The sequence below is a fragment of the Pungitius pungitius genome, chromosome 21 (genome assembly GCF_949316345.1).
Source record: "Pungitius pungitius chromosome 21, fPunPun2.1, whole genome shotgun sequence".
NCBI classification, from domain to species: domain Eukaryota; kingdom Metazoa; phylum Chordata; class Actinopteri; order Perciformes; family Gasterosteidae; genus Pungitius; species Pungitius pungitius.
This window is the reverse complement of record NC_084920.1, coordinates 6788660-6799507: the sequence shown is the minus strand read 5'-3', so window position 1 is coordinate 6799507 and position 10848 is coordinate 6788660. Positions and strand designations below refer to the sequence as shown.

General features: G+C 44.7%; 1 protein-coding gene across 1 annotated transcript; it reads left to right on the top strand.

Annotated features, from left to right (window-relative positions):
• The first annotated feature begins 7082 nt into the window (after positions 1 to 7082).
• Positions 7083 to 10156, top strand: chac2 (ChaC, cation transport regulator homolog 2 (E. coli)). The gene is made up of 3 exons (XM_037464142.2): positions 7083 to 7434; positions 7656 to 7691; positions 9372 to 10156. Exons 1-3 carry the CDS (start codon positions 7300 to 7302, stop codon positions 9765 to 9767), a joined length of 567 nt encoding a protein of 188 aa, XP_037320039.1. The 5' UTR covers positions 7083 to 7299; the 3' UTR covers positions 9768 to 10156.
• Positions 10157 to 10848: the final 692 nt, after the last annotated feature.

Genomic DNA, 10848 nt, shown 5'->3' with positions numbered 1-10848 from the left:
ACTTTGGTTAAGCTTGAGGAAGCTTTAGGGTATTAGTTTCCATTGCAGCAACTGGACTTAAGCCTTATTTATACCAGTTTTGGGGGAAAAAATCCTCAAATCCCATCAGCAATGTTAGTTCCAAGTGAGGAAAGCATCTTTGTAGTGGCTCCCTATATGCAGCAAGAATAAAAAATGTGCATTTAATGATTGGACACCTTTTCAAGAGGTTACAATGACCCCAATTTAATTTATCTAAGTAATTAAATGAGGAAAAGTGAGTAATGTTTGAGTGCATTGCTGACAGAGGTTTCAGCCTACTATTGTGTTATCAGTCAATGAGGTAAAGTAGCCTGTGGTTCATTTTTAAAACAAATCAAGATTAGCAATAATTCTAACTTACGTCTAAAAAAAAAACATTATAGAATAGTGCACATTACCGTAACTTCTTTAATTTTATTGTTACCATGTCATTTAAGAGAGTTTTTCTGACACATGCTGGCTTATGTCTGGATTTTTTTTGCGGCAGAAACCTGTACTCCATCTGTTCGGCTCTTGTCGCTGCTCTTGTCGCTGCTAAGGCAAAGGACAACACAGCATTTATCATCCATTAAACCGTCTATTTCGTCATAATTTCCATTATTGACACAGGACGAATATCAGTTTTGCAAAGCTAACATGATTCTTATTCTGTTATTCTAATTATTCCATGCTTGTACTTGTCCAACATTTTTACGGATTCATTTTTTGCAGTCTGTGTGAAAACAGAGTCAAAATAGATAATATTGACTTGCTAATAATTACTTTCTTATCTTACAGTCCTTCGCATCAGTATTAGCAGCTGGCAGCTGCTATACCCAAAGTTGAATCACACTCCACTGTAAGTACAACAGTGCTGATAGATGTGTGAGCCTGAGAAGGACGTCTCAGGAGTTCAGGATCAAACAGTCCGAGGCCTCAGAGCAAGAAACGGCTCACTCAACTCTGCTCTGTACATGACTGTCGTTTAATTTCTCACTATAGCTGCTGAGATGGAGTCAGAAGTTCAAAAGTTTTATTTTGTATTATTTTGTAACCTCTGGTGCTAGAGTGAGTCGGTATAGAGGAGACCTTTGGAAAGGTTTTTTTGCATGCAGGTTGTTGGAGGAAAAAATAATTTTTGAAAATGCCGTATTATGGACCTAACAACCATGTGTAAAGGAGTAATAGCTTATTGAGCAATAACGATAAAAAAAATTATTAATGGCCAGTCTCAACTTCTTAAATAACCTTCAACAAAAGTTTTGTGGATGTTGACGGCCCTATGCAGCAATGCATGATATAACTGGATTAAAGAGAATACTGCTGCAATACAAATATAACAAGAAAACCCATTCAGACAAAACAGACTTGGGCAGTGTGCCTTGTCTCAAAGGGGCACACTTAAAATGTTGCATTGTTCTTCCGTAACTATGAAGGACTTGAAAGCAACCAATATGAAAATGGGGAACTGAACCGATGTGTTCATATTTTTATTCCCTTGTCAAGCTGTTCTTGTTCAATGTTCGTACTTATACTTGTAGAAAGTAATGCACTGTCATTTGTATTTAACCCAGGTAAATTTGAGCCAACTCATGCAGGACTGCCACTAAGGAACTCAGGTGATGCTTTGTCAACAGCAACAAAGGCTACGTGAGGAGAAGTGTAGATAGATGATTTAGAAACAGGATAAAGCTGTAGATGTTTTGTGTGAAACCAAAAGTTAACATATATTCTTACCTTTTGGTACCTAAGTTGTGTAGTGTACTTAACTATTACCACCTCCATAAGTTATGTAACATAGTTGTTTTACCTAACAAAATGCGTTGTTGGTTCTTGCCTACACGTAGAACCAAATAGAAATAAACCAAACCTTTTTTGGACACCACTATAGTTAATGTGTTGTGGCAACCCATGGGCGCAGCCAGTGTTGTGCCTGAACGCGTTCATTGAACGATAGTACATGAACTCTTGAACGCGACAGCTGCGTGTAGCAAAGAGGCGGCGTATAATAATTTAAATGAGTTTTATGAAGTTACTGACAAGGTAGTTTCCATAGCTCCGGGCGGGGGTGAACGATGGACCCCGACACTTGTGACAGTAAGTCCGCCCTGATGGGAATCTCCAAGGGAGGATCTGCGAGGAGCAAAATATGGTCCGCGAACCATACTCTGGCCGGCCAGAACGGGGCTACTAACAGTAGACTGACGCCGTCCTGACGGACCCTCTCCAGAACCCCTAGGAGCAGAGCTACCCGGGGAAAGGCGTGACCTCGGCCACGCCTGCACCATCGCATCCACCCCCAGCGGGGCGGGATGCGTGAGGGAGAACCACAGAGGACAGTGAGTCGTCTCTCTGGAGGCAAATAGGTCTACCTCGGCATGACCGAAGTGTTTCCACAGGAGCTCCACCACCTCGGGGTGGAGTCTCCACTCCCCGGGCCTCGGCCACTGTCTCAACAGGGCGTCTGCACCCTGGTTTAGGTACCCTGGGATATAAACCGCATCACCAGCACATGCACAATCACTATAACGTCAGGGGACGTAACAGCAAACCTCAGGAACTTCCTGTTTTGTAGGAGGATGGGTATATGAAAGTAGGCGTCCTAGAGATCTATCGTGATAAACCAGTCCTTGGACCTGATCTGTGCCGCGATCTGTTTGAGAGTGAGCATCTTGAAGCTCAACTTCGTGACTGCGCGATTCAACCGGCGTAGATCTAGTATCGGACGCAAACCCCCATTCATCTCTGGAACAATGAAGTAGCGGCTGTAATAGCCCGACTCTCTGCATGGAGGTAGAACTCGTTCTATAGCTCCTTTCTGCAGCAGAGCCTGCACTTCCTGCTCCATTACCAGAGCCTGCTAGGGGTCCACCACTGTGGGTAGCACCCCTCCAAATCGAGGCGGCCGCCACCTGAACTGGATGGCGTAACCCCTGTCGATTGTACGCAGGACCCATTGAGATACATTGGGGAGGGCTCGCCACTCTCGCAGAAACTCTCTCAGGGGCACCAGCCCCTCGAGGCAGGTCTCTGGAAGTCTTGGGTCTGCAGACGCAGCGCCCTGTAACAGCGCACTGGCAGGGAAGCGCTGGTCTAGTAGAGGAACCCTCCTTGGAGGGGGCAAACGGCCCTCGGGCTCGCACTCGCTGGGGCCGGCCGTGCCCTGAAACGACGGCGGGGACAGCAGCCGGACTCCTGGAAAGTACCGGGGGGGTGGGAGCACCCTGGTGAAACCCTGACCCCCCCCCGGTGAGGATCACCCTCCGGGCCCTGGTAGCAATGGCGTCAGGGCCGTTGGACGAAGCCTTCTTGGCGGCGGCGGCCATCCTCAGACCCGCCCTGCCACGTGAAGGCCCCATCTGAAAGTTCCGTTTTGCGGCCCAGCCTCGGCGAGGGGGTGCACGTAGCGCGACACTCTCCTGCTGCGCCAGGTGATGCGAGCTTAACGATGGCCGGGGCTGCCCTTGAGCAGCCCCGCGGACGTGGCGTCGACAGGGAAGTAAAGCATTGAGCGCCGCAGCCTGCCGCCTCTCCGTGTGGAGCTTGTCCGCGACCGCGCCAAAGGTGCTCCCGCAGAGGGTCGACGGGGAGAGACTGGCTCAGCCACAGGTGCCTCTTAGTGGCTACCACGGCTCCCATGGAGCGGCCAACAGACTTGGCCGTCTCCTTGGTGGCTCGTAACGCGAGGTCAGCCGTGTGCCGCAGCTCACGTACTACCTCGAGCGTTAGCTCCTTCCCCTCAGCCATGTCGGCAAGCAGCTTCGCCTGATACGCCTGGACAAGCACCATCGTATGCAGGCAGGAAGCCGCCTGCCCTGCCGGCGAAAAAGCTTTGCTCACCAGCGCCGAGGTGGTCCTCAGGGTCTTGGTGGGCAACACCGGTGTCCTAAACAACACGGCATAGCTAGTGACGAATAGCTAGTGACGAATAGCTAGTGACGAATAGCTAGTGACGAATACATCCGTCATACAGTGACGGATAGCTAGTGACGAATACAAAGCCGTACGCGGGTTGTAAACGCGAGCGGACACCGGCTTCCCCCAGGACGCCGACACCTCGGCGTGGACGTCTGGGAAAAATGGCAAGCACCGGCGCGGAGGTACTCTATGGGAAGGCAGAAACCGTTCGTGCAACTTACTGCTCGTAGTAGGCTCCTGCTTTTCCGCCGGCCAGCTGATGCTGAGTTTCTCAGCGGCTCGAGTGAGTACCTCGAGCAGCTCCTGGGCGGCGGCGGGGGAATGAGGCGCCTCCGCGTCCTCGTCCTTCGCTGCCTCCACGTTCACCACGTCCAGTTCCTCGGAGCTGGAAGACCGTGAGAGCGGTGTCTCGTCTGGGGTGGAGGAACCCGCGTGCCTCCGACACCTGGTACGAGATCCTTGATCCCGCGGCAAAGGGACGGGAAAGTGCTCCAGCTGTCCCGAGACCCTCCGCGAGGTCCACCTGCGATCCCCACGAGGACAACCGGCGCTCTGCCTCGGCACGAGCAGGACCGGAGCCGCGGGGAGCGCGCCTCATCGAGCCGAGTCCTCAAAGAGGGCTCGACGAGAGAGACGCGTGCGCCAAGAAAAGCAATCTCCACAGCCAGCCCCCTCGAGGGCTAGCTGCAAGCAGACGACACACAAAGTGTGCTAGTCCTTGCCCGTAATGAAACGGGTGCAAGGGGGAGCACACTGGAGAAAACGTTGCAACTCAGCCATAGTTAACCTCACACGCACTTGATGAAGGCACAGAGAGATGAATGGGCTTGCCCTTCGGCTATCTTTATAGCTTCCTGGTCTTGGCATCGCCCGCCAATGACGTACCAGCTCGCCATTGGTTAGATTTCACACGTGCTTCATGATGCGGTCACGCAGGGGCGTTCCCACAGCGTTTCCACACAGCTCGAGTTCCCTGAGAGGGAACTGGCTGTGATGTGTAAAATGAATGGACTATCTCTTTAAAAATCAAACAAGATGTTTTAAGTGAAATATGTGGATTTTCTTGAATGAAAGGAATCTACAAAAAATACTTGTATAAAGACGTAAATGCCGGAGCGTGTCGCTTTCTTGGTCACTTCCCCAATGAAGGAACAGAAGACTGTGCAGGGTGACACCAAGAAGGTTTAACCAAAGTCCTGGAGTTGGAGAATGAACACAAAGAGGTGCAGTACTGGGAAAGGATGAGAATAAATTGAAGTTAGTAAAAACATGTGGGAGAAAAACAACGTTAATACCGGCGCTGATGAAATGTCATGTTGATAAACTGTCTCCTTTGATAAAACTGAGAATTTAGAATGGATTACAATAGTAAATGTAATTGGTTGAAATTAGTGTAGTAGTATTGTTTTTTCTCTCACATTTTTTTAAACTATAAAGTGTGTTCACATTCATTTCTTTTGAGTTATCTCCATATTTTTGCAACATCTTTTTTTCTATCTTCCGAAAAAGAGATAACAGATTGTGCCAATTTAACAGAGTAAATAATGCATATCTTGCATCATTAAAACAACCTCATCTTGTCACAATCGGGCTGGGGCAGGTTGCAGGGAGGACTCAAGCGCAGAGTTTCTCGAACCAAGTGCTCTTTATTTGAAACAAAACCAAAGACGTGCTCCAACGACGAGGGACATTAGACAATGACGCGACAAAGGACAACAGGCACACAGGGCTTAAATACACAAGGGAGGTGCAGGTGATTGGACACAGGTGGAGACAATCACGCAATCACAAGACAAGGCAGGAAGTGAAGTTAACCCAGGACCACAAGGAACATGAAACTTCAAACTAAAACAGGAAGAGGGACCAAACCGTGACACATCTATTGGACAAAAACAGGTGTCCGTTCATATTCCTGAAATGTCTATGTTGCAAAAATGTGTTCTGACAAAGACAAGTAGTGAACAAAAGGTGACCTCATGGAAAAGTTTGTAAGCTTTTTGTGGTGTTGATCCACAAACAAAGGAGATAACCAATATGTTTGCATGTGGTTGAAGATATTTGGAGCAGGATTTAGCTTGTATGTCTGTGTAGAGGTTCATAGTTAGTAATAGTAGTAAGGGCTCATCATTTTCTCTAAGGGGAAGATAAACTATTTGAAACCGCTGTATTTAACTGCTTTAAATTATGGAAGTGACATCATTTTTTTTATGTGTGCTTCACACAGATTTACACACATTCCCAAGAGCTGACCTTTAGTGGGCGGCTCCATCGCAGCAGGTTTGGTTCTGGTGTCTTAAAAAAAAGGTTTTCTTTATGGCACATGTCTCCTCAGCAGCATTTTCCCGCCCAGTTGTGGATTACAACCATCTATCTGCCCCTTCAAATGGAAGGCTGGTATGTTACATAAAATGTTTGCCGACTGGCCCCGCTATAACCCAGAAGAATGAACATGGCTGCTATACGCGGATCAAACAATATAGGCCAGACTGCAGCTGTCCACTTTCTTTGGTTCTGAATCAGTGCTTACATAGAATAAATGAGGAGCAGAATGTGAGAACACACAATAAAACACTGGGGGGAATAGAAACTCAGCACCCCCTGGTGTCAAGAATTAAAGCATATGTGTGTGTTTGTGGTTGTTTTTCCAGTTCATGTTTTACCAAATGTAAAAGCACAACTGGACATTGAAAATACATAATTGGTGCATTTTTAAAGCTAGCCTAAAATATGCTCTACGAGCTCAGAACACATCATAATTTAACACAGATCATTTAAAAACGAGGACAAAGTCACATCAATACATTTCTATCCTGGTAGCATTCAACAACTTCTTAATCATTATTAAATTAATAATCATTGATCTTTTAAGTGAGACAGCAGCAACTTGCTTTGTCCGCTCTATTTAGTGTTATTCCAAAAAAGACAGAAACATCCGGAAATGCTGATTGCCTTCAAAATAAACGTAAAAGATTTCGTTAACAGTTCATGGTGGTACGAAATCAAGTCAAAGTAAAAAGATGCAATCAAAATCAAGCATTGCATTATGATAACGTGACGAGAACTAGGGACAGAAATTGGTAAATTAACGTTATTAAAATATGTGCTATGTGATGGCAACATATTTTACACTGAAACTTCTTGAGCGGAACTCACCGTAGTTACGTAATCCAGATGACTTAACATTTTAGTACTGACTGGACAGAGTTGACAAAAGTGCGTGTTGCTACCGAGGTAAATTACAGTTTAAACTGATGCAGGTGTACATATCAGCTAACATGGGACAGGTGTCGCTGTAAGACGCTTGTCAGACTCAAGCGTCCCCAGTTCCCTTTTAACCGTCCTTCTTTACCGTCACGGTAACGGCTAGCTTTACGTTGTATCATGTGGGTTTTCGGTTACGGCTCGCTCATATGGAAAGTGGACTTTCCTTACGAGGAAAAAAGAATCGGTTACATAAAAGGCTTTACTCGCCGGTTTTGGCAGGGCAGTACCGACCACCGGGGGGTACCGGGTAAGGTGAGTGAACATTATCATCTTTCGACCCCGGTCACCTGTGCAGCTAGCTTAACGCTACCTGTTAAAGTTGCTTCGTGACCATAGCACACGCAAGGGGTTTGACAATACGTTTTGTTTGATATTTGTATAGGGTTAGTTACTTATTTAATAATGACTATAACCCTATTTGTTGGCTTTGGTATGTGTGTATCTGCTGATTTTTTAAAGTGTTTCCTCCACAGCCCGGCCGTGTGGTGACACTGGTGGAGGATCCTGAGGTGAGACCTAAGCCTCCCAAACTTACTGTCTCACTGTCTGTTACTTTTCCATATCACTCTCCTTTGAGTGTTTTGTCGAGGAAATAGTAAAAAGTGCTCTCCCACATTGTAAGAGCATCATGTGACGTCTTCAGAAGTCTTGTTTTGGCCAACCGACACTCCAAAACCCCAAATTATTGAGCTAACAATAACGAAACAAACAAACAAACAACAATCCAACAAAATATCTCATTGGAGTGGAGCCAGCAAATGTTTGTTTTAGATTCATCCACAGACCAAAAATGTTTTTTATACATTTTCTTCCAACTTACTATTATATCAAATTATAATTTCAGCCAAATGGTTGGACATTTTTTTAATTCCTTAAAAAAAATTAAATTACAGATTGTGTTTGTCCAAATAGATGCTGAATTGATTTCATGTTTCTATTCTTCTTTTCTTAAGTCACATATATGTAGAGTAAAAACACGTACCCCCTTTTAATAACAAAAAAATAGGATAATTTAAAGAAACATCAATCCAACTTTTTTGTTTGAATACCTAACCTATAATGAAGATTTTTCAGTAGATATCCTGTTAAATGAATTATAAATCTTCATGATATTAATTATACTTGTCTTGGTTTCTCTGAACTTAATATTTGTATAAGACAGTATGTTAGTATGTTAAGACGACAAGCAAACAATATCTCATGTGACTCATAACGCTGACGCTCGTATTTCAACCTCCTTGTAATTTATTGAGGATAATTAAGAGAAATCTGGCAGCATAGAGGCCGACAAACCAGCATTGCAACTAATGTAAACAGCAAGATATTGTTTATGGGATTCTACTTAATAGAACACAATTTTTAAGCTGCAATCACCATGTTTGTTCTTTTTGGAACAGTGCATCGTCACAGTGATACGGATATTTAATTTATTGGCATATCAGCAGTATGTGAGACGGGAGACACATGCTGAACAAGGTGAAAGAGAGTGCTGTACTACTGCTCAGGAACGGAGATTTGCATCTTATACAGTAGATACAAAGGAAAGGACAGTGTATTGTATACTGACCTTGGAGGGGAGATCATTTGTGCAGTTGATGGGAAAGTGATTGAGAGATACAGAGTGTTTTCTGTAGCGAGAACGTGGAAAGCATCTTGAAAACACGCATTCAGTGGTGGTTAATGAATATTACAAAAATCGTACTTATAAGGTCAAACTCTTCGTCTACGGCCGCCAGCTTTAATCATAAACATCAATACAAATGTTAGTATATTTCTATTTCTGCATTTAAGACATGTTTGCATCCTCTGGTTCAGCGTTTGGCTGTCACCATCTTGGCAAACTAAGAACAGAAGTGACCGTATTTGGGCCGCGGAGGAGTGAAATTGAATTGCCTTGTAAGGCTCCGGCAGCGGTAGTGATCTATCAAACACACGGTAGCCACACTCCAAAGCCTACACCCGCTCTGAGGTCTATTTCACTCTAAATGGGACCATTGTTGTGATCACTATGTTGTACTGATGAAGACTTGAAACTAGCAAACTAACACAATAAACTCACGTTTTCCATGTTTACTGAGGTAATAAAACCCTTTGGCATTGGCCTCACAAGTCAGAACTGGAGATGGCCGCCTGGCTAGATTCTTTCTTCCAGATGCACACTACACGTTTTCTTCTTTCCTGTTTTTTAGGCGTGCGTTTGGGGCGTCGCCTACAAGCTGCCGACGGGCCGGGAGCAGGAAGTGAAGAGTTACCTTGACTACAGAGAAAAAGGTGGTTATCAGGTCATCATGGTGACCTTCCACCCCCGTCCGCCACTTTCTCCTCTGCCCAGCCAGATGCTGCTTTACATCGGCTCTCATGACAATCCAGACTACCTCGGCCCCGCCCCTCTGGAGGAGATAGCAAACCAGATCGTCGCCTCTACCGGTCCAAGTGGGCGAAACACAGAGTACCTGTTTCAGCTGGCTGATGCTGTGAGGACAATTCTGCCGGAGGACTCGGACACACATCTGTTTTCTCTCGAAACTTTAGTGAGAGAAAGGGTACACAACGATCAGAAACACTCACACACTCAAACGGGTTGATCATGATTAGATGATCATTATAACTTGATCATGATATATTATCGGCTGTACTTGTCAAATCTCAGGGTCTAAGGCAAGCACGGGGTCAACAAGCGTATTTGTCAGGTACAAGTCTGTCACAAGTGTCACCATTTTGTCTCGTGGAGAAAAGACCACAAATAAGATGTATTGAAAGATAAAAATACATAAAGGTACTGCAATTTCAACTACAAAAATATTCTTTGAATGGACTTGTCAACTCTACAATAGAACAATGTCAACAATATAGAACAGAGCAAACGATTAACGTTTTGTATAAATATATTGTGAGTAAACACATCTTCATCAAATAATCGGTCGTTTTCTTTACAAAGAAATAAAAACGGAGAAGTAAAAACATTGTGTTTGCGATGTATATGTGCACCGTGGGTGAAATATTTGAGCCAATATTCCAATTACAGCAGGTTTATTTTGTTAAAAAGTGGAACCCATAACTTCCTGGACATACACTTCCTCTAGTAAACATCCTTGCTCTCTGTCTCTGTAATGTGATGAAGATTCAGGGCAGGCATCATCATACTAGAGTTATCACACTTGCAGGTAGTGTACAGTCACACGAGTCCACCCTCTTCATTATAGATTGTAGTTACTAGTTTAATTCTTATTTGTCCAGAGTATGTCTTTGCGCAGTGAATGTGTCAAAGACAGCAGCACTGCATGCGCGGGCGACAGCTATCTGTGACCCTGTCTCTCTTTATCACTCTCTCTCTCTCACACACACACACACACACACACACACACACACACACACACATATCAAGTTTATTTAGTGTTTATTGGCTGTGGTTTGTAGCAGCATCTGTAGAACATAACTAAAAACTGTCTGCGCAAAGAAAACCTTCTCTGCTATGGTGGACCTTGGTCTCTGTGCAGATACTTTGATGCGGTATGAAATAATGATCAAACATGCGGCGTATCACACTTATTCTTCCTCTCTGAAATAGAATACATCTCATTTTAGAAATGATGCAGTTTGCAATTTATTTAATGGAAATCACAGTTTTGCTATTTTACAATACAAGACAACGGGCTGTATTACATG